Source organism: Musca autumnalis, unplaced genomic scaffold, assembly GCF_047663935.1.
Source record: "Musca autumnalis isolate F117 unplaced genomic scaffold, ASM4766393v1 scaffold_1, whole genome shotgun sequence".
In the NCBI taxonomy this organism is placed as follows: Eukaryota; Metazoa; Arthropoda; class Insecta; order Diptera; family Muscidae; genus Musca; species Musca autumnalis.
In genome coordinates, this window is record NW_027411644.1 from 295,405,086 (window position 1) to 295,429,366 (window position 24,281).

Genomic DNA, 24,281 nt, shown 5'->3' on the forward strand with positions numbered 1-24,281 from the left:
TTCTTTTTTATTGATCTGTCTTTGTGCACATTTAAATGTTACTAAATAAACTGAAAGATAAATGTGTTTATGTCGTTTATTTATCTTTGAAATATATAGTCAATTGTGTTTAAATACGTTACAGTAATAATTAAATATTGGCGACAAACAACTGTTTTTATTTCGCTATCTCTATATATTCATTTATTACTGCTCACGTCCAGAATCTGTAGATCGATTATAAGCTTTATTAGAAACCACACAGGATTTTCCAAACACATCTTCTTAGTTATTTTAAAAGGTTGTCAGGTGGAAGGGCTTGTACATTGTGTTAAATAAAATCATTAAAATCCCTGAAGGTTTTCTGTCACTAACATTCTGGGCCTACTGTGTTTTGAGCAGTATTCAGTTCCAGCTATACAATAAAATGTCAATATGACGTCAAATCCGATTCGACTTCAGGTAATAAAATGTTCTTTATTCACATTTCGTGTTAGTTATAGTATTTTTAATTTATTCAATAATAGAAGAAATCAATTAAATTTCATCTTCATGATCAATATTATGCACCGGTTCTTTGTTCATAGTGGTATCTTCGAACCGTTTAAAAGTCAGGCAAACCACCATCATACATATCAAACATATGTATACAGTGGTGGCCAATACATTTGCAACAACATTGCACGTTTTAGGATTTTTTTTTAAATATTTTTTTGAAAGTAAAATTAAGTATTTTTTGCAATTATTTATAGTTCATTGCTTTAAATATAAGAAAATATAAAGTTTTCACACATTTTACATCAAAACATTTGAAAAAATGTAGCTATGACATAAAGAAGAAAATATTGGTTGTACCGATGATATTTTTGAAAATTCTATATTGATTCTTACCTATTTTATAATATGCAGATAATATGCATATGAGTAGTTCTTATGTAAAGGAGACAACATATAATCAATGCAATTATTTGTTTAATTTGTTATGTATAGTTTGTAATAACAATAATGTTAAATATTTTATTTATAGAGTAGCTATGAAGTAAGGTGGAATCTTTGTAATTATATCTGAATTGGCCATTGAATTAACCATATGGCTTCGATTGCAAAGTACTTACTTACTTACTTAGCTGGCCCATTACAGAACATTTGTTCTATAGGGCGAACTAAGAAAAGATCTCCAATTCTCTCTATTTGTTGCTTCGCACTCTGGAATACCGTGCCTTTTCATCTATTCATCCACTTGTTTGCGACATCTATTCTTTGGCCTGCCAATTCTGCGTGCATCGCCAAGCGGTTCGTATTTATACGCCTTTTTAGCGGGTTCATCATCGCTCATTCTTATGATATGGCCTAGCCAACGCAATCGTTGCATCTCAATACGTTTAACTATATTGATGTCGTTGTATAGTAGATACAACTCGTGGTTCATGCGACGTCGATATTCACCGTCAACGCAGATTTGTCCGTAGATCTTTCGAAGAATTTTTCTCTCAAACACACCAAGCACTGCCATGTCTGCTTGCGCAAGTACCCAGGCTTCGGAACCATACATCAGCACGGGTAGTATCAGTGTTTTGTACAGCGTTATTTTTGTTTGACGAGATGTGGCTTTGTTTTTAAACTGCTTACTTAATTTTAATTTTAATTTTTTAATTTATTGAGTCTAAAGGATAACAATAAAGTGATTTTTTTTTTTTACATAATAATGAACACTTACGACTATAATGTATTATCGCAATGATTAAATGGTGTTTACAGCATCAGGCTTATACATAGATTGTCGCTTATGTACATAGATAGTGTTTATAAAGGTATATACGCCCTTGCTCCCGGGGCTGATTAAAAGGTTTCTTTATTTTAGGGGTTGTGTACTTAAAACTAAAAAAAAAAAAACAAAGAAAAAAAAACAAAAACAGACAAAAGAAGGTAAACATGTAACTACCCTCGGTGGGTTCCGGCAAGGGCCTTTTCGTAAAACCCAGAAATACCATCGTTGTGTTCTAATGAAAGTCCCAAAGGGGATAAATAATAAACATTTGACCAGCTAATGTTTACTTGACTATTCACAACTTCAGACATGTGTTGATTTTCATGAAGTGCCAATCTCTGGTTGAACTTTTCCAACATATCACAGACGTACCTAGAAAGCCGCTTAATCTTACAATTTGTATAAATGTAGTTATTAGAATATCTTTTATTGACGCACTTAAAATTTTTACCGATACAGAGTCTCAAAATTTTCCTCTCTAAGATTTCAAGTTCTTTCATAACCGACGGAGATATATTGAACCAAATAGGAACCCCGTACAAAATAACAGGCCGAATACAAGTCTTATATAGCATCAATTTTGTGCGGACAGGTAGATTTTTATTATAGAGAATTTTTAAAAATGATACAAAACCGCCTTGAGCTTTATTTCGTGCTTTTCTGGCATGCCCATTAAATTTAAAAAGTTTATTAAATTCGATACCAAGATATGTGACCTTATCTTTAAATGGTATTTCAACCCCATTTAAAAACAGCTGTAAAGATTTGCTTTCCGGAACAACAAATCTTTTACATTTACCCGAAGCATTTCTGATGCAAATGGCTTCGCACTTTGCAGCATTAATTTTTATGCCCCATGTGTCATAAAATTGTTTCACATTGTCAAGGTATTGAGAAATATTTAATAATGCTCTAGCGGGAGATTCGCTGTGGGAATACAATAAAGAATCATCCGCATATAAAATGCCTGATGAATTTTCATAATTGTGAGGGAAATCGTACATAAAAATGTTGTATAAATGGGGTGCCAATACTGAACCTTGAGGGACACCACACTTTACATTTGATAAATTTGATACCTGATTTTGAAATTGGACACAAAACTTTCTATTTGTGAAAAAACTTTTAAATAATTTAATCATTAAGGGACTAATTCCGATTCTAATCATTTTGGTCAATATTCCATTATGACTTGCATGATCAAAAGCTTTTTCAACATCAAGAAGCACCGCAACTGTACATTTCTTTTCCCTCAAATTTAAAACAATGTCGTTGTGAAATTTTAGCATAGCATCGACAGTAGAGTGTCCCTTTTTGAAACCGAACTGAGAATTTGGTACATACGGCAGGTTGACTCCAATATCCATTTTGACACGAAGAACTACCTCGAATAGTTTGCCTAAATTTGATAATAAAGATATTGGCCTTAAATTTGAAATATCATCACTATTGGTTTTTTTCTTTATAGGAATTATCTTCGAAATTTTCCAAGAATCAGGAAAATATCCATTGGAAATACAATTATTGAAAACTATTGCTAAAAATTCGAATGCTTTCATAGGAAGTTTGCGAATGATAAAATTGGAAAGCGAATCGATCCCTGATGATTTCTTATTGTTTACATTGTCTACAATGTCTACAACTTCTTTTGTTGTTGTAAGGAATTCACATCTACCCCGATTCCTTGCATCCGAATCACTTGAAAATGAAAAACTGTGTTGGGGGACGTTAGCAATATAACTGCCTATTAATTCTTCATTTGCTGAAGAATTAGGAGAAGGATTGTTATATAAATTCGAAAAATACGAATTTAATTGGTTAAGACACTCAGAATCATTAGAAATATTGGTACCATCGACAGATAATTTTTCAATGGGTTTGGTTTTCCGATGACCAGTAATGTTGAAAACTTGTCGGTGCGCCTTCGGGCCCGGTTTAATTCCTTTAAGTTTTTCATTAAAATGCGAAATTTGTTCAAGTTCTACCTGTTTTTTAATAATAATTCCCAATAATTGAATTTGTTTAGATAATAAACTGTATTCAGGACTGTGTCTGTTACTAGAAGTTTGGTAAATTCTTTTAAGTTGTTTCTGCCAAGCATACTTAATTCTGTACAAATTTTTTATTCTATCAGAAACAATAAATTTTCTTTTTCCAGTCAGGACTTTTTCTGAATGAATTTCGGAAACTGAAGTAACGGTACGAACAAATTTATGAATATATTCATCGATCTCATTGTTTGACAAATTTGTATCTGCATTAGGATAGTGATTCAGAATATTTTCAGTTACATCATACTTAAAATTTTCCCAATTGCAGTTACGATAACTGACAAAACTTGACGGAGGTTGCAAAACTATATCAAAACTAGGAAGTACGACATTCAATTTTAAAGGAAAATGGTCTGAAAAGGTGGGTAAACACGATGTTGAACAAATGGGAGTGGATAAATCCGTGGCATAAGAACAAACAAGGAAGTGATCTAAAAATGATGATCCGTTCGGAAAAGTGGGACAAGATGAAGAAATTCTGGAAAAATAATAAGGATGCTGTTGGAGAAAATCATAAAAACTATTACCGTTCAAATTATTTACTGAATCTCCCCAGGAAATATGCCTCGCATTAAAATCACCACCAATAAATGTGAAATCATACCCTCTGGAAAAATTGCCCAAACTTACAAGGGAGCTTAACACCAGTGAATTAGCGGAATTACAGGGAATGTAAATTGAACCTAACAAAATTTTCCTACAAACACCATTAATGTAGACCTCGACAGAAATAAATAAACTTGGCAAACTGAAACCTGCAATAACTTCTTTTTTACATTTAAAATTTTGTCTAATTAAAATAGCAACACCCTGAGAACTATCATCTCTAATAAAATTATAGTTATCGAAACCAAAAGCAGAACTTCTTGAACGCAAGTGAGTTTCTTGAATAAAAGCAACGTCAATATTGTAAGTGTTTACAATATTGAGAAGCTCGTACCTACGGCCACAATCAATTAATGACCTAACATTAAAAGTGATTAGATTAAGAATATTACGGACCATAGAAGTCGTTAACTTCACGTAAGAGGCTTATACACTGCTGCACAGCCTCTTCCTTAGAAAGCGATTTTAAGTTTCCCATAAATGTGGCAATTTTTTCTTCGAGAGAAATTACTTTAGGTGGACAAAGTTCTTTGGCCAATTTTAAAAATTCTTCAACAATTTTAGGTTTGTTGGAAGATGACCGCTCACCACGTGAGGCATCTGAGTACGATATATTAGGGAGACAAAACGATGAAATGGCGTTAAAAACATTTTTGTTAGCTTTTTCTTTCCTCTCAGTAGCGGCTGATCGTGCTTTCTTTTTCAACTCTACATATTTTAAATATTCGGGACATCCTCTAAAGCTAGATGGGTGACCGCGGATTTTACAGTTTACACAGAAAGGTAGATTTCCCTCACTTTGAACGAAAGAGCATTGACCTGGTTCATGGCTTTTATCACATTTCACACAAGCAGATTCTCTATTGCAGTTACGGGACATATGTCCCCATTGCTGGCATCTATAACATTGAATATTTCCCGAGTTTCTCTTAGGAATCTCCCAAAATGCTCTTTGGTCCAATACATATCTTACTGCTTTCAATTCAGATGTCGATTTACTATATTGAAGCGTTACCAGAAAAAGACCTGTATCAAAATTGTTTTTCTTCGAGAAGGAAGTAGTAAATTTTGTGACATTGAACACAGTATCGGGCACTAGGGCATCTAGATAAGCTTTGATGTCGTCAACGTCGGTGTTATGTAAAAGACCACGAAGAACAATAGATTGGCGCTTCAACTCCTTGGGAGTGTAAGAATAAGAATCTAATTTTTTTCGCGTAATAAGCTCATAAGTTCTGAGTGTATTTTGGCATCCTCTAAGTAAAGCTTGCTCTTGTGTCTGCTTTTGTTTACAGGTTTAAATTTAATATTCCTGGCTTTAAGATCTTTAATGAGGCTTTGCATATCAACCCCAAAGAGAAAAATAGGAGGACAAAAGGATTTTCTTTTAACATGAACAATATCTTCATCTGGAACTTCCCTTACAGGAACTCTTTTCTGATATTCGTTATCTGATTTCACATCTAGATCCCTTAATAAAGCAAATCTGTTGCAAGACGATAGGGATTGACCAGGTGTTGCGGCCAGACTAATAGGCGTGTTTGTACGAAAATTAGACATATCTACCTTAGCTTTTTTTGAACCATGAGCAATTTTCCGTTTTCTTTCTACAAGTTGAAAAACTTCATCGTCTGAGGGAGCACATTCTTCCATATCAATAGAATTATCATCTTCAATAGGTTTCAATGGGGGCAACTGTTCAACATTTGTCACCACGGCTTTAAGATTCCCTTCTTTGACTTTTGATGAAGCTGCTGGAAGCCAATTCTCTTGTCCCAGATGCTTCGAGTTTTGCGAGAGATTTCCGATTTTAGAATCAGAGTTCGTAATTGTACATGATTTATCTGGGGGTATATTCTCCGAAGGATTGCAAGCGAGCTTGCACAATGAGGTCAAATCCATTTCAAAAATCAGAATCCAAAGGAAATTCTATTTTTCAATTTCCAAAAAAATAAAATTTATTTTATTTTATATGACTGAAAACACGTCTGCCTTGTTTGAAATCGAAAATAGGAATCCTGCTTACTTAAACCAAAGTAGCATCTGTTGGCCAATACAATTCTTCTTTTTATTTCACAACTGATGTCGTTTGTTGTGTTTACGGAGGTGTCGAGGTAGACGAAGTCTTTTACTACCTCAATATTATAGGAACCAACTTCCACAGTCGGTCCGAGCTCAATGGACGCATTGCGCGTCGACACCATCAACTTGGTCTTCTCACCGTCTACCGCCAGACCCACTTTAGCAGATTCTCCTTCGACCTTCATAAAGGTATCAGTTACTTATTTTACTGATCGGCCCATGATGTCTATATCATCAGCATAAGCAAGTAACATGTGACTATTGGTGTAGATTGTGCCACTTCTTTTGACGTTTGCCTCTCGTATAACCTTTTCCAGCAGGATGTTGAAGAGATCACACGAAAGGCTGTATCCTTATCTGAAACCTCTTTTGGTACCAAACTCTTCGGAGAGGTTCTTTCCTATTTTAACTGAGGACCTCGTGTCAGTTAAAGTCATTTTACAAAGCCGGTTGAGCTTTGCGGGGATACCAAATTCAGTCATGGCTTGGAATACCTTTGAACGCAGCGGGCTGTCGAAGGCTGCTTTATAATCGACAAAAAGGTGGTAGGTGTCGATCTGCATCTTTTGGGTCTTCTCAATGGTGGACTTGCCAGGTCTAAAGCCGCATTGGTATGGTCCAATTATCTCGTTGACCATAGGCTTTAGTCGTTCGCACAATATCCCTGACACGATCTTGTTGGCAATAGGGAGCAGACTTATGACCCTATAGTTAGAGCATACAGTCTTATCTCCCTTCTTGTGGACGGGGCGCAGGATACTCAGGTTCCAATCGTCGGGTACTCGTTCTTCCTGCCAGATGGTGCTAAGTAGCTGATGAATACGCCTTATCAGCGTGTCGCCTACGGTTTTAAACAGCTCGGCTGGTAAGCCATCGGCCCCTGCTGCCTTATTATTCTTCAGCCGATTTATTGCTGTCTTTACCTCATCTTGGCTGGGCGGTATACATTCAATACCATCTTCTGGGATTGGATCTGTGGTATCTTCGCCGTCTTCGCTACTATCGGATACCAACAGTTTGGCGAAATGTTCTTTCCATATCCTGAGCACACTATCTGTATCAGTTACCAAATTACCTGGCTGGTCTCTACAGGAGGATGTGCCTGTACCAAAGCCATCAGTTTGATGCTTGACTCTTTGGTAGAATTTTCGGACTTCATTCTGGCTCCTGTACATCTCGATTTTTTTACACTCCCGCTTTTCCATCTCTCTCTCTTTTTCCTGCGGAAAAGACGTTTCTCCTCTCTCCTTTTCTCCCTGTATCTCTCTCGTGCGCTACGCGTTGCTACGGATTGTAAAGTAGCCCTATATGCCGCATTTTTCTCTTCGGTGGCAGCACGACACTCCTGATCATACCATGGACACCTTGGTGGAGGTCTCAGGTATACAAGTATGGATTTTGCGGCTGTTAGCATGGAGTGGGCAATGATTTTCCATTGCGCTGATATGTTATCGGGATGAGAAGTGTTTCGATTAAGCAATTGGGCTAGTTGAGGGGAATATGCTGTGGTTATCGGTTGTGATTGCAGCTTACCGATGTCTAACTTTCGTGTTGTGTCTGTTCGTACTTTGTTTGCTACGTTTAAGCGGGTGCGTACCTTTGCTGCAACAAGGTAGTGGTCCGAATCAATGTTTGCGCCTCGGAAAGATCGTACATCCAACACACTCGATGAATGTCTTCCATCTATCACAACATGATCAATTTGATTTCTTGTTTTCTAATCTGGAGACAGCCAGGTGCCCTTATGAATATCGAGATGATTAAATCTGGTACTGCTAACTACCATGTTTTTTGCAGCTGCAAAGTCCATCAGCCTCATACCATTGTCAGATGTTTCACTGTGGAGACTGAATTTCCCGACTGTTGGGCCAAACATATTCTCCTTTCCAATTTTGGCATTAAAATCGCCTAGAATGATTTTAATGTCATGGGCAGGGCAACGGTCATATGTTTCTTCTAAGCGCTCGTAAAATATATCTTTGGTCTGTTCGTCCTTTTCTTCAGTGGGAGCATGAGCGCAAATAAAGCTGATGTTGAAGAATTTAGCTTTTTTTCGAATTGCAGCAAGTCTTTCATTCACTGGGGTGAAGCTTGATACAAGATGTTTTAGCCTCCGACTAACTACGAATCCGCAACCAAACTCATGCAGCTATAATACAGTGCGTCACCTTTAGGTGTTGTTGTGACGCCTTTCCCAATCCATCGTATTTCCTGTATGGCAGTAATATCGGCCTTGTACTTTTCAAGTACGTCTGCCAATGCGAAGACTGCACCTTCTTTATAAAGAGTGCGAACATTCCAGGTGCAGATTCGCAGATCATGGTCCTTAAAACGTTTGCGGGGTTCGTCAACTTTAGAGGGAATTGTTTTTCTTTTCTTTCGTTTTTTCATAGTAGGATGTTTTTTCTAGGGGAGGGTTACTAACCCGACACGAAAATACATAACAAGCCTTGAAATTTAATGGTCAAAACATATACAACTGAACCAAATCCGATGCAAAAATCTTCAATATTTGTAAAATATTATATTTTTATATGATTCAAATGCTTTGTATTTGTTTTGAGAAGATTAAAAGTGAATAAAATTTTTAAATTGATATCAGTCATACATACTGCTTCGGGTAAGTGGTGGGTCGTACGGGAGAAGCATTTAAACAAATTCAAAGTTTAGAGTGCAGTTGCGTCATTTATTAGCAAAAGCCAGAAGTTTGGGTTTCGAAAAACATATGATCGTAGGGATTTGGTCTATATCAGAATGATGGATACTGATGTATTAAAGTTATAACGGGCGGTATCATTGGAAATGTTGGATTCTATAAACTTAAAAAGTTTTAGAAAGCTCAAATCAAATGATAACTAAACTAAAACACTTCCAGAAAAAGGAAACGCCGATACCGAAAGGAAGATATTTTATAACCCGCCACTCCCCCGAAAAAGTACGCATGACTGATGTCAGTTTCAAAATTTCATTCACTTTTAATTATCCCAAAACAAATACAAATCATTTAAATCATACAAAAAAAATATATTTTACAAAATATTGAACATTTTTGCATCGGATTTGGTCCAGTTGCGTATGTTTTGGCCATTAAATTTTAAGGTGTGTTATGTATTTTCATTTTTTTTTCAAAACTTAACGTGTCAAAACCTTTTATTTTCTTATATTTGAAGCAATGAACTATAAATAATTGCAAAAAATACTTAATTTTGCTTTCAAAAAAATATTTTAAATAAAATTTCCTAAAGTGTGCAATTTTGTTTCAAATGTATTGGCCACCACTGTACATAAAATGTCGATACTAGAGTTGTATAGTTCATGAACGAACTAGTTCAATTGAACGATTCATTGAAAAGAGCATAGGAACTAGATCAGTCGATATAGTTCATTATAGTTCAATAGCTCACTGAGCGCAGACCGAAAGATCCACAAAGAACGATCAACGAACGAACGATTCACAATCTAGTTCAGCATGTCATTCACATATGAATAAAGTGACGCCGTTTTCTGTGCTAAATGATGCCTTCGTAATGTAATGAGTTTTGTTTATGTTTTGGATCAATGTGAAGTGTCAACCCCCATTGTAATAAACTACTTTAATGTTTATTTCTATTTGGTGTATGTTTGTGTGTTTTCGTCAAGCGAATGATAAGAGCTCGTGAACGATTCCGATCCGAATGATTGAACTGGATAGTGAACTATGAACTAGATTACTGACCTAGTTCAGTTAAAAGAGCTGAGCTATTGAACTAGATCTTTCAAATGAACTAGATTGTACAACTCTAGTCGATACACAACTTTCTAAATACTTTTAACAGCTATACCTAATTTAAGTCGTGACGTACAAAAAATATTCACCCACCTACCACAACAACGCTCTCTGAGCGTCCGTATTAAGCGCTCGGCAAATACGGTGCGTTTATTGACACGTTGGGACACGCGTTGTCCCAAAACAGTTATGCTTGGTTTACATTTACGAAATCCACTCGATTTCAACCGTCAAATCCATTGCTTAAACGTTAAATGAAATCCAATTGATTTCAGATGAGTTTTCATTTGAGGTATACGCAAAGGAACTGACAGTTGAAATCGAGTGGATTTCGTAAATGTAAACAAAGCATTAAATTATGTTTAACTTTAATGCGTCAGCCATATTGTTGTTGTTCAAAAAACTTGGCTTCACTTACACTTTTTTCATGTGGTTGTTATAACGCAACGCACAACGCACCGTATGTGCCGAGCGCTTTATCCAAATACGTTGAATCCGAAATCCCATTTAAAACACAAAAACCGCGACAGAAACTTTATAAAATGTTTTCGTTCGTAAAACAAACATTTTTCCTTTGCAATAAATTGTATTTCATGTTTTGTTGGGCTTTTGTTTTCAATATACAAAACACACACATACATACATACAATAACATATCATACGTTCTGTCAAAGTTGGAAATGTTCAACTTAAAAAAGTATACGCTCGACGTATTTCGATAGTTCTCATAAGAATACATGTGTTCTACTTTTTTCACCACACACGCCCTGGGAATACGCCCAATAGAAAGTGTCTTCGAGACAACATTGATGAATCGTGCACGACATACCCAATTCGTTCACGACTCTTTGCAGACAGCCCTTTGGAATTGTTGACGACATTTTCACACAAGTGTCCGCCTATTCATGCACGACAACTTGGGCGACAGGGTAAGCGAAGTTGTCGTCGGTGACAATGTACATGACACTGTCTTGCAGATAGTCGCTGATGACAACTTTACAGACACTGTCTTGCAATAAGTCGTTGACGACAGTTTTAAAGACACTGTCTTGCAATAAGTCGTTGACGACAGTTTTAAAGTCACTGTCATGCAATGAGTCGTTGACGACATAATGCCATCTATTTTCTCTTTAGTGATAAATAACCGCAGTTCCTCCAATAACCCCATTTAAAAAGAAAAGAAACAATTTTTTTGAATATATAATAGGTGTGTTCGTTTACTTTCCTCGTACAAATTGCTCAGTAAGAAACTGTTGTGAGAAAGTGAGAATTTTACTCTCTCGAGAGAAAAATTTCCAAAAAGTAAACGAACAACCTCCAGTAAAAAATTTGTAACAAAACAGCTGTGTGGAATAATAAAAACAAAACAAAGGCGCAAATAGCAAATCATTTTAAACATTTTTGTGCACAAAATGAATAACAAAAGAAAATTAGATGTGGTGTGCTCCCCAGGAACATATAAAAGAGTAACAACTGGTAAGTTTATAAATTATATGTAATAATTTTGTTTTAATTATCGTTGGTTTGTTTATATTTTACAGATCCAGAATATATGAGTTCAGTATTGTCCCAAATGACTTCGGAGGAAGATTTTGATGAGATTGTGTTCTCGCCAAATCCAGAACCAGAAGATGACACGGCACAATATGGTTTGGAATTAGCATCCTCGTGTTCTCAGGATGAAACATATGCACAATTAAATTCTGATGCGGACTCCAAAAAAATCATATGGTTGGATTCAGCTGTGAAATTGTTATTGGCAAAGGTAAAGGAGTTGCGCCCTTTAGTGGGAAAAGTAGCATCACTCAAGAACAAGAAGCAAATGTGGACAAAAATTGCGGAGGCGTTAGCAGCAAATGGACACAATTATAATGCTACCCAAGTGGAAGGAAAGTATTTTAGCTTGGAGCGGCAATATAAAAAAGTGAAGTTGAACAACTCCAAAACTGGCCGAAGTCGACAGTCGTGCCCATACCAAAGGTAAATAAATATTTTACTTTAATTCGAGGATAATGGGGTCTTTGATATTCAAATATGGATTTTGGGGCTATTTTCAATACTTTGTCACTGCCCTGACATGTTTTAAGAACGAGGGTTGGTTTCATCAAGCAATTGGGTTGAGTGGAGTGTGCTGTGGCTATCTGTTGTCATTGCAAATTTTCGATGTCCAACTTTAGTGTTATGCCTGTTGGTATTTTGTTAGTTTAATCGAGTGCGCTCCTTTGCTGCAAGTTTGGCATTAAAATCGTAACAAGTTGTTCATCCACCGAGCTGAAACTGGAGACCAGATGCTTTAACCTCTGATCAACTACTAATCCGCAAAGAAACTCGTTCGTTATATCATGACATCTACGAGGGATACTAAAAAAATGTGTTGTTTAAAACGACTTAAAAAAACATTTTGCCAAAAAATGGAATGTACTTGTGAACCGTTTCATCCGATCATTTCCACAACTTTTGACGTGGATAATCACGGCAAGAGTGCATCGATCAAATTAAATCTTTGTATGTTGAGAAAGCTATGGCTGGTTTAATGATTATACCCTCAGCCTTTAGGCTAAAGAGGGTATTTACACTTTGATACGACCAAAAATGTGCCTCATCGTAGTATGTTTGTACGATATCCGTTTCAGACAATTTTGAGTAGATCTAGCAATGTCCGTCTGTCTGTCTGGCAGGCTGGTGCGCACAATAACTCTCGAACGGATCAATCGATTCGGTTCAAATATTGGGTATCGAAATATTTTGTCCAGATTCGATTTAAGTTCGAAGATGGGCCATATAGGTCCACTCCTTCAGGTACCTCCCACACAAATGTACAAAAACTGTCGCAGAATTTGTGCGCACGATAAGTCTTGTAGGGAATAACCGATTTGGTCCATACTTTGCATATCGTGTAATTTCTACCAAACTTAGATGAGATTCCAATATGGACTCAATCGGTCCACTCCTTCGAGTACCTCCCACACAAAATTTCGGAAAAGTTCAGTTTAGGACCTGGTCTCGAATCGCCTTGGTTTTTGTTGTAACATCTTGTATTCACCGTCCCCTATACGAAGTTACAAGTTTTCTCAGGGACAAGTCCATACTTCCTGAAAAAATAGCCTGAAAGTTGAAAAACAAACCCTATGACACCATGTTTATGGGTGGAAGCGCAAGATAATTCTCGAACGGAAATGCCGATTCCTGCCAAAATTTCGCCTTCGTAATATTGTTTCCAAACTTACTTTAAGTTCGTAGGTAAGCCATGTCGGTACACTCCTTCAGGTACCTACCCCACAAAAGTTCAAAAATATCCGGAAAAATTGTGCGCACGATAACTCTTGATGGGAGTGACCGATTTGGTATAGATCAGGTTCGAATAAGGACTATATTTGTCCACTCCATCCGGTACCTCCCACATAAAATTTTGGATAAGTTCTCTTTAAGACCTGCTACTGAATCACTTTGATTTTTGTTGAAGCAACTTACAAACAGGAAAACATGTACAGAGGTTTCACTACCTCGTACATCTCGCCAATAAACTCGACGTCGTCATATTAAAATCTTGCTAGTGTGACCATCGATTTACGACGATATAAGTTTTTTTAGGAGCAAATCCATACTTCCTCATAACTCAGCCCGAGAACTGCAAACAACCCCTATGATAATATTTGTCGTGGTTGAAGCGTACGATAACTCGAGAACTGGTCAACCGATTTTGTTCAAATTTTGGGTCTTGCAATATTTTGTCCAGACTTAGTTTAAGTTCGATGATGGGCCATATCGGTCCACTCCTTCCGGTACCTCTTTACATCTTTGCCAATCCATCGTGTTTTCCGTATGACAGCAAAAAATGAATGAAAACTCTTCTGATCATGAAAGTATATATACAAATATGAGACACGTTTGAAAATTTACATCGTGAGGTAACCGAAAGGGGAGGGGGGTTTGGCAAGTTCTCCCCATTTTTAGATTTATGAAAATTTTCGGCTAAACTTCATGGAAACCTTACATTTTAGATATATGGTGTCTTCGGCAATATTACTGGCAATAATACTTGGATTTTTTTTTTCAAAAATTAACCCCCTGCGCTTTATTGAAGCGGCCTTTTTGGTCCCTTTTTCTAAAATTATTTAAAACTCCTTTAAAAATATTTTGTAATTTTTTTATGAAAACTTTACTTTTTTATAGCGAACTTGATGATTTGCTGGAGGAAAAAAAGTCCATACACCCAGAATTCGTTCTTGATAGTGATGCGGAAGTTACAAGTGAGGATCTTTCAAATAGTGATTTGCTGAATACGTCTCTTACAGGTAGGTGACTATCATACTAATACATATCGCTCATTTACTCAAAGTGTGACACATGTCGAAAAATCAAGTTTCGAGAAAAACGCGTTTAAGTTGGCGATTAAAATTTGACTTCCCAATTTAAAAAGATGATTACACTAAAACTAAAATAACTACTTGGACCCTATTTCTGTCCATGATCAAGCATGATTTGAGGTGTTTTAGTACTTTACTTCATAAACTCAAAAAACTTTTGTGTTGAATTATGCGAAACTCGTAGTAAATGAGCTGGAACTCGTCGAGTTTTAGAGATATCAGCATGAAAATTTGACACAAGATAAAGTAGATGTCGTGAAAAAAATATAAATTGCTTACTCAGAAAGCAAATTTTTTGAGTTATGTCACTCTTTGAGTAAATGAGCGATATGTGGAAAATTCCATGTAAAATCGATATAGCTCCCATATATATTTATGGTCGATTTGAAGAATTTGATGTACGCTACATCTAATCTAATTTTATCGTCGTATCATTTATTTATAGAAAAACCGGAAATGTTGCCTTCAACTTCAAGAAAGAGGAAAACTTCATTTCAGGAGTATTTGGAAAAGGTTGAGGAATATGGTAAAAAGAAGGAAGAGAGTGACTTGGTGTGGCGAGAGTTGATGGAAACTAGTATAAGGGAAAGGCGAGAGATAGCGGCGAGAAGAGAGGCGCAGGAAGATAAAAAAATAGAATTACTAAAAACTCTAATTGATTTGTTAAAGAAATAATTTTTGATATTATTAACCTTGATTTACACTAAGGGGTAGTCTACACTAGCTATCAATGTCATATGACGCATCGTTATACAGTCGCTAATGTGTGCTAATGTACGCCGTTTACTTTCTCCGTCCACACCAGGAAAATGGAATGAAATTTCGTCTTCACGTTGTCTGTGTGGGTAGATATGGAATGTTTTTTTTTTGTGACATATGACATTGATGGCTCGTGTAAACTACCCCTAAGCAAATTGCCTGATGTAAATTAGGGCTTATTTTTTTAAATGAAATCAAATTTTTGTTTGTATTCTTGGCTCGTATGTTTGATATTCCTAAAAATTGAATTACTACCATATATATATTTTTTTCTTTTTTGTTTAATTAACTTTTATTAAAGAAAATATTCGTACAAATATATTTATTCATTATTTTTTTAATCTCATTTGGGTCTGTATATATTCGCATATTGGGTCTCGCACTTTGTTTCCTTGCGATACATTACCAACTTCAGTGTATTCTTCAGTAGAAGGGCTTGTTTCTTCAGTAAATTCGATGTCATGTTCATTGGCAATATTGTGTAAAACGCAACAGGCTCGTACAAAATGGCAAATTTTTTTTAATCCACGTAATTTACAATAGTACAATTGCCTAAAACGTTGCTTTAGAATTCCAAAAGTATGTTCAATACAAACACGCCCAGAGCTTAACTTAATATTGAACTGCTTCTGTGCTCTTGTTAAGTGTCCGTTATCTTTATACGGGGTTATCAAATACTCGTTACATGGATAGGCTGAATCCCCGAGTAAATAATAATCTAGGGAGTAATATATGATTAATGATTCGATTCTTTCTTATTATATTATGTATGTCTGTGTACTGCTACATGTTACAGACAACATTCAGTAACATTTTGTAAATATCAAGAACACAGGTATACTTATTAAATTACCTGAACAGTACATAGGCAATTTGTCAAAAATGGTTGAGTTTTTAAAAACCCAACTATCATGGCTTGAGCCTGGATAGCCAACAAAAATGTTTATGAATTTTTTGTTTTGGTCACATATGCCCTGAAGACAGATTGTGACATTTCCTTTTCGATCCACATAGTCATCTTTTCCTTCTCTTGGAGGGTCTATAACTATGTGTGTTCCATCAATACAACCTAGAAAAAATGTATACGTAAGATTGCTCTTAAACTCAAAGTACATATTAATAAAATCACCAATTGCCTTTTTAAATAGACATTTATTGCCAAAATATGTAGAAGATTCCTTCTTTTTCTCATCAGTGGGCCATTTAATAAATTCGGGACTCAATGAACTTATAAACAAAGAGACCTTCGTTATTATTATGGAAACGGTACTTATTGACAAATCGAAACGATCCGCAATGTCACGAAAACTACATGCCTCGTGACCTGCAAACCAAAGGAACACTAGCATGTATACTTTCTCGGAACACCTCTTGTCAATCCGCATTTTAGTATACATCTCCCAATTACATAAACGTTGGCAAAGGTTTTCAAAAAGAGATCTTGTAATTCTGAAATGCTTTCGAAATTCCTCTTCACTATAAGTTGGTACTATGACCTCCACATAATTCTTTATTGAGTTTCGGGGATTCCTTTCCATGAAAATTGGTGGAACATCCAATAATGGAAAATCTTCTATCCCATGTAGGTGGTTGATAATTGGTTCATCGTCATCGTCACATGGATAAGTATCACATTCCATCAATTTGAGAACAATAGAAATTATACGACCGGTATCATTACCGTCTGTATTAAATAAAAAGAAAATGAATATAAATTAAAGGCTTAGGTTAAGAGGCACCTCTAGGATCGGGATTAAGTTTTTACCATAGGTAGTCCTTTGAACCCTGAACACAATGATATATAACATTCCCGGGGGAAGTCCATACTTCACGAGATATGGGTCTTTATATTTTAATATTTTTACTTGGGAGAATCTTTTGTTCGCGTCGTCTTAAATCCCGGCCGAAGACCGACTACTTAAAGAAATGTGGGCTTCCCCCGGGAAAGCCTAATAGAAAACAAAAGTACTCACCACGAGCTTTAAAATGATACCCATACTGTCCAAAAATAGTAAAATGTCAAGACCCACATCTCGGGAAGTATGGACTTCCCCCTGAAAGTTATATATCGTTGTGTTCAGGGTTCCAAGGACTACCTATGGTAAAAACTTTATCCCGATCCGAGAGGTGCCCCTAAACGAGACTTGTTCCAAATAAAATATCTATGTATGTATGAATTTTCCAAATCTATAACAGCACATGCCTTTAAAGGCTCATCCAAGAACGAACACTGAACTCATTTCCTTTAGCGGCACATAAACTACCTAAACTGAAAATTTCTTTCGAAATAGCAGGCCTCTGGCCGGCATTTAAAATTTTCTTTTATGGGCTGGTGCTAATCTCGGCTACATGAACAAAAATTTCCCTTAACAACGTGATGAGGAAGGAGATCGATACATATCTGCCTCGGGTTTTGAGGAACTTTCGAAGACCATATCTCGGGAAGTATACGTTTCCTGGACAAAAATCATACATACTTGCGTGTTGCAAAGTATGAACACAAATTACAAACAATTAACAAAAATTGGAAGTGTCTACGGCAAAGCAACTACCTTTCCTTCCCGCATCTTCTGGGTTGGGCATATCCATAGGTACTCCAGTCACTGCACTTTGATTTGATACCTAAATTAAAAAGTTCATCAAAAATTCATCAAGAGTTATTTATTTATGTATTTTTACTTACGTTTTTTCCTTCCATATTGTTTTCAAAGGGTTAAAATTGAATTTGCAAACTCTTCTTTCTTTCACCAAATGTTTTTTAGTTTGTTTTCAAATCAAAACAACTGATTAATAAACAGCTGATCGAACTTACGAATTCTTACTGGACAAATTTTCCCAGCAAGAATTTGTAAGTTCTCAGTCACACAACTGTCAAAAGTGCTCTCTCAATTCGCTCTCTTTTGCTGGATAATTGTGTAAACGAACAGCATCTCGTAACAATTTGTACAAATTTGTACAAATTATCGCGTAAACGAACATACCTAATAATGCATATATAATTAAAGTAAATAAAGTAAATTCAAACATTGTATTTTTCAAAGAGTATATAATTAATAATAATTAAAATGGTAACATAGTTATAATAAAAATTAAAACAAATAGTAATAATTATAAAATTGGAAATATTTTTCAATTTTTGTTTTCTGTTAATGTTTTTCTAGAATTTGTTTTGTTAATAGTGTTTTTAATTCGTTTTAATGAGTTTCTAAGTTGACATAAATAGTCTTCGTATGTGAGTCCTTCACTTTTAACAGCATCTGTAAAGAAAAAAAACAGTAATAAGAAGAATTAGTAATGCATAAATTCTGTTACTAAGCCCATAATATTATGTATTTACCATAGACCAGTGTCGCCCACGTCGCCCACCATCAAACCGAAGCAAGTGTTTATGTATAGGTGAAAAAACAACAACCACATGATATTTATCAGTCGTGTGTTGCTCACGTACACTGTGAATGAGGGAGAATGGCAAAAGCAAAACAACTCAGTGGGCGCCCGCAGTATACAAATGGGCGACCCTGCCATAGACGCTGCATAACAAATTTCCATATTGTTTTAAAGGTTTCTTGTTTTTTATTCCATCAACATTATATGCCATTATAATTTCTTTTCCCAGAACTTTATCAATATTTTTAATTGAATATTGTAGAATTTTCCTGATGACACCGATCTGTAAAATATAATAAGTATTTTTATTCGGAAACGCTTATTCTAAGTTTAAAATTAATACTTACCACTTCTAATTTTTTTTCTGTCTGCAAATGATTTTCGACCTCCTTTAACTTTTCTTCCGTACAAATTGTAAACTTGCAAAACTTCAACATTATTATTGTCCTCTGCCTGATAGAAGTCTTTTTGATTAAATTGTTTTCCTCGAACTCTTTTCAAATAATCCCGACTTTTTCGAGAAATTTCTCTCCGCAAAGATCTTTTAGATGACATAATGAAATGTTGTAATGTATATTCAATAGCTTATTTGAAGGCAAGAACCGAATTGAAAATAAAAAAAAAAAATTAGTTTTAATTTTAATTTAATTTTTGAATTGGTATCGTTTTTTTTGTTTTGCACGACACATTGCAAGACATTGTCATTCAACTTGTCGTTCATGACAATTTCGTTAACGAATCGTGCACGAATATGTCTTCGAAGACTCGATTTTCTAAGGGGCGGTCGTATTTAGGCATAGCAGTAAAATAACAAAAACAAAAAACAAGCGCGTTATAAAATATAACAATCGAATACGAATGATGAATGACAAAACTGAACGGCCACACTAGCATGCAACAACAAAGCTGTCAGTCAAAACTGACAATGTGTACCCAGCTTTACTGAATGTTGTTCGTTTACTCTACAGTACAATGTAAAAGAGCTTAGTCGATTACTAGAAGTTACGGGACTTGTACAAATTTGTACAAATTGTTGAGAAAACAACACACCTAAAAATAGACTACGACTAATGGTCGACTACGAATTAGAGCTGGCAAACCATCGATATTCCCAACATTAGATATTTTCGATATAATGTTTTAAAGTATCGGTTGCTATCGATATTATCTTTAAGTTGGCATCACCATTAATTTGGAGATGAAAATGGCGGAAATGTCAATGATTTTCTTGAAATTTTGCACAAGTGTTCGCAGAAATGTAAAGGAGAATAAACAATTGCTTTTATTTTATAAAAAATAAAAAATACATTTTACTTGACCGAAAAATGTGTAAAGGGGTGAGTACATAAGCTGCCTTGCTGCCTTTCGAACTGGGTTCGAAATTTGCTCGGCCATCTTTATTCTTTTATTTTTATTATGTCAGAAATGAAGTAGGAAAGCAAGGCAATCAGGCGAGGCAGCTTATGTACGCAGGCCTTAAGTGTGACTACTGACTTACTATCTCACACACACATAACCGAAAAGCGGCGAAATTTATATTTATTTCAATGAATATTAGGTTAGGGATTTTTATTCCGATAATATCGATAGGCAAAACTATCTATCGATATTGAATTTTTAAATAATCGATAGTGCCATCGATTTTTTGCTAGCTCTACTACGAATATTAGTTGACTCCGTCTTTTGAAAGTCGATTAAGAATAATCGATTATCCAGTTTTCGCACAGTCAATAGTCGACTACGACTTTTAAGGGGAGTACACACTAACAGTCAAAACTGACAGTCAACGTACTTTAAGGACAATTTTCCGGTAAATAACAACTTTTATTTAGCTAAAAACGTTTGAAATACAATATTTACGGTATTATTTAGAGATTATAAAAGAAATTTTTTAATTAGGCTTTGATATTCACGAAATAGACCTCGATGACTGTCAGTTTTGCTTGTCAATGTGTACTATACTTTAGAAATTTTGCGGCTAATAATCGATTAACCGAAATCGATTTTACTTATCCCTAGGACATAGCTAACAAAAACATGAAATAGGCCGAAAGCTACATTCTGATATGAACCGGACCAAATCCCGTCTCGCAATCCTATATATTGAACATATATAGCGTGTTTTGTGCATAAAATACTGGAAATCGGCCGAAAATATATATGGGAGCTATATCCAAATCTGAACCAATATCTATGTAATTTGGCACATTTACGTCTAGATCTAATGCAGTCACACATTCCAAATTTCATGAATATTGGACGTATATTGCATGTTTGATGCAGCAAATACGTGAAATCGAAATATATGGGAGCTATATCTAAATCTGAATCGATTTCGATGTAATGTGGCACATTTACGTCTAGACCAAATTCCATCACACATTCTAAATTTCATTGAAATTGGACATACATACAGTCAGGGACAAAAGTTTACATACACCCACTAAATCTCTGGTATTAGGGTTAGTAGTGATTTTTATGAAATTCCAAATATGCAGTTTTATTTCGTCTCACTAATAAACAATATTTAATAGAACAAAAGTATATTCCATAATACAAATAACGGTACATTTTACAAAAACCTAAAAATGATGGGGACAAAAGTTTACATACACCCCAAGGAAATATGCGTATTGCCGTGCAATTTATGGAATTAGCAGCAAAATGTATACATTTTATTGTTTTGGCGAATGCCTCTGGGTGTCTTAAATATATTTTAGAGAAAAGAAAGTAATTTTTGGGGGTCAAATGCCGTTATTTAAGGTCAAACTTCTTGTATAGCTTGTTAAAGCTAAACCTTGCTTAATTCTTTGCGTTTTTAGGTAATGCACTTTAAAAAAAACCACAAAATTAGTGCCAGATTACAATTTTTGAGGTCCTAGAAAGCGTTGGAGTTGTTTTTATGCAAAATATTACTTCTTGGACGTCGATAAATGCCCGCTTTTCATCAGATTTCTGAGGAAGTTAATAAATTCTGCGGAATTCTTGGTGCAAATTACATATAGAAGGCCTTGAATTGCCTTGTAATATGGTCTGATACAATCCTCTGGCATCAATTAACTCAGAAATGTACAATTATACGAAACTTTTCGCCCCTATAGTGACGGTAATGATCATCATACGAAAACGACGTTGTTTACAGTACAAATTTCATGCTTTTTTTGGTAGTGCTTACATGTTGATGCTTTGGAAGCTTCGGGAACAGGTTTGTAACAAAATATTTCACATTTCTGATTCAATTGATGGCAGAGGATTGTATCGGACAATATTACAAGGCAATTCAAGGCCTTCTATATGTAATTTGCACTAAGAATTCCGCGGAATCTATTAACTTCCTGAGAAATCTGATGAAAAGCGGGCAATTATCGACGTCCAAGAAGCAATATTTTGCACAAGAACAACTCCAAAGCTTTCTAGGGTCTCAAAATTTGTAATCTGACACTAATTTTGTGTTTTTTTTAAAGTGCATTGCCTAAAAACGCAAATAATTAAGCAAGGGTCGGCTTTAACAAGCTATACAAGAAGTTTGACCTTAAATAACGGCATTTGACCCCCAAAAATTATTTTCTTTTCTCTAAACTATATTTAAGACACCCAGAGGCATTCGCCAAAACAATAAAATGTATACATTTTGTTGTTAATTCCATAAATTGCACGGCAATACGCATATTTCCTTGGGGTGTATGTAAACTTTTGTCCCCATCATTTTTAGGTTTTTGTAAAATTTACCGTTATTTGTATTATGGAATATACTTTTGTTCTATTAAATATTGTTTATTAGTGAGACGAAATAAAACTGCATGCTTGGAATTTCATAAAAATCACTACTAACCCTAATACCCGAGATTTAGGGGGTGTATGTAAACTTATGTCCCTGACTGTATATAGCGTGTTTGGTGCATACAATAAGGAATTCGGCCGAAAATATATGCATATGGGAGCTACATATATCCAAATCTGAACTGATCTGTATATAATTTGGTAAATTTATTTTTACATAAAATTCCATCACACATTCCAAATTTGGAGATTGTATCTGTAACAGTTCTAGAGATTTATGCATACAAAATCTACATTTTTTGGAGGTACCTCCGGTTTTGATGCTATATCTCCAGATCAACGCTGAATTTCAAAAAATTATATAGCCTCTTTTCATTCCAGGCGATGTAGCAATATACCCTAAGAGTTTCAGGAAGATCGGTTTAGCGGTTTTTGAGTCTATAAGGCAGAAACAAACAAACGTACAAACATTTTTCTATTTTATATATGTACTAGAAAAATGCCCGCTACTTCGTATGCGGAAAGGGAAGAATATACAAATAAACAATATTTAATATGAAAATGGTGAACACTGAAAATTTTGATGTACCAATACCTATTTTAATTGATATTTAATTTCATTTAAATACCGTTCGTACACCTTTAGCTCGAATTTCCAATAAAAAATGCCTTATCGCATCCTACACGTTAATATTTTAAATTTCAGTTCACGTTTCATTACAACGGTACGGGTAGTTTAAAAATTGTATCCACTTTGTCCAATCGAAGTAGTTGTAATTTCGAAATTTGTGATATCAAAATGTATTTCCAACACCGGTTCAATAACTGAGCCCTCAGCGACCTCCATATCTTATTTCGAAATTTGTATGCATTTAAACACTAACACAGAACCTAATACACAAATTTTGATACAGTGTTACACGAAAAGTTGATTGACATCCTCATCTCCATTGGCCTAGACCAGAAAGAAGTGCATTGTATCAAAAGTCTATATTGGCATCAAAGTGCACAAATAGAAGTGGACGGGGAAATGACAGATAGAATTGACATATCTAAGGGAGTGAGACAAGGGTGCATATTGTCACCTTTGCTATTCAATATCTAACATAACATAAGATATGCTGATGATACAACCTTACTGGCGCATAGCATATCTGGACTCCAGAACCTTGTGAATAAACTCGCAATACACAGCGAAAAATACGGTCTGAAAATTAACATCCGCAAAACCAAATTCATGGTTATAAGCAAGAAGAATGAACACAATAATACAACATTAAAAATTCACAATACCTACATATGTTGACAGAGTTAAAAGTTTCAAATACCTGGGAGTTACAATAACTGAACAGTGGCAGTCCTCGCAAGAAATAAGATGCAGAATTGAACAGGCCAGAGAAGCATTTTCAAAATATAAGAGAGTACTTACGAGTCATGACATTAATCTTGAAACAAAGATTCGTTTTATCAAAACATATGTCTGGTCAGTGTTATTATATGCAACGGAAGTATGGACAATTAAAAGTGCTGATATAAAAAGACTGGAAGCTTTTGAGATATGGATTTATAGGAGAGTACTCAAAATTCCCTGGACAGCCCATATGACAAATACCGATGTACTGAGAAGGATGCACTGCGAAAGAGAACTTATCTCAGTAATAAAAAGACGAAAGACTGCATACTTGGGGCATATAATGCGAAATCAAAAATATAAATTGCTACAAAATATAACCCAC

At 35.3% G+C, this 24,281-nt stretch overlaps 2 protein-coding genes and 1 long non-coding RNA gene across 7 annotated transcripts in view; 2 read left to right on the top strand and 1 right to left on the bottom strand.

The window, feature by feature from the left end:
- The window catches only part of Sol1, a 458,110-nt gene that overhangs the window by 279,819 nt on the left and 154,010 nt on the right, over positions 1-24,281 (top strand). Inside the window, exon 8 of one of the 4 annotated variants that reach the window (XM_073961714.1) lies at positions 4,067-6,276. The exons of 2 other annotated variants lie outside the window; for them this stretch is intronic. In XM_073961714.1, coding sequence (XP_073817815.1) covers positions 4,067-4,089 — 23 coding nt within the window. In that variant the 3' untranslated portion in view covers positions 4,090-6,276. Of the gene's footprint in view, positions 1-57; positions 143-4,066; positions 6,277-24,281 lie in introns of those variants that run through there. One more of the 4 variants, XM_073961713.1, reaches the window with a different exon arrangement.
- LOC141389744 (uncharacterized) lies at positions 10,808-15,697 on the top strand. 2 transcript variants are annotated; one of them, XM_073961750.1, is made up of 5 exons: positions 10,808-11,494; positions 11,596-11,728; positions 11,794-12,232; positions 14,426-14,547; positions 15,065-15,697. In XM_073961750.1, exons 2-5 carry the CDS (start codon positions 11,665-11,667, stop codon positions 15,292-15,294), a joined length of 855 nt encoding a protein of 284 aa, XP_073817851.1. In that variant the 5' UTR covers positions 10,808-11,494; positions 11,596-11,664; the 3' UTR covers positions 15,295-15,697. The 2 variants fall into 2 exon arrangements, with proteins under 2 accessions (XP_073817851.1, XP_073817850.1); XM_073961749.1 differs by having other exon boundaries at positions 11,440-11,728.
- LOC141389758 (uncharacterized) lies at positions 18,512-19,808 on the bottom strand. The gene is made up of 4 exons (XR_012409157.1): positions 19,762-19,808; positions 19,113-19,349; positions 18,716-19,048; positions 18,512-18,635 (listed from the first exon to the last, which is right to left on the bottom strand). It is a non-coding gene; the product is annotated as an uncharacterized lncRNA (long non-coding RNA).

Bases quoted from the DNA above. Each gene is read 5' to 3' on its own strand.
- LOC141389744 (XM_073961750.1), top strand. From the start codon at position 11,665: ATGAATAACAAAAGAAAATTAGATGTGGTGTGCTCCCCAGGAACATAT. The intron at 11,729-11,793 runs GTAAGTTTATAA...TATATTTTACAG, and splicing joins ATATAAAAGAGTAACAACTG to ATCCAGAATATATGAGTTCA. The intron at 12,233-14,425 runs GTAAATAAATAT...ACTTTTTTATAG, and splicing joins CAGTCGTGCCCATACCAAAG to CGAACTTGATGATTTGCTGG.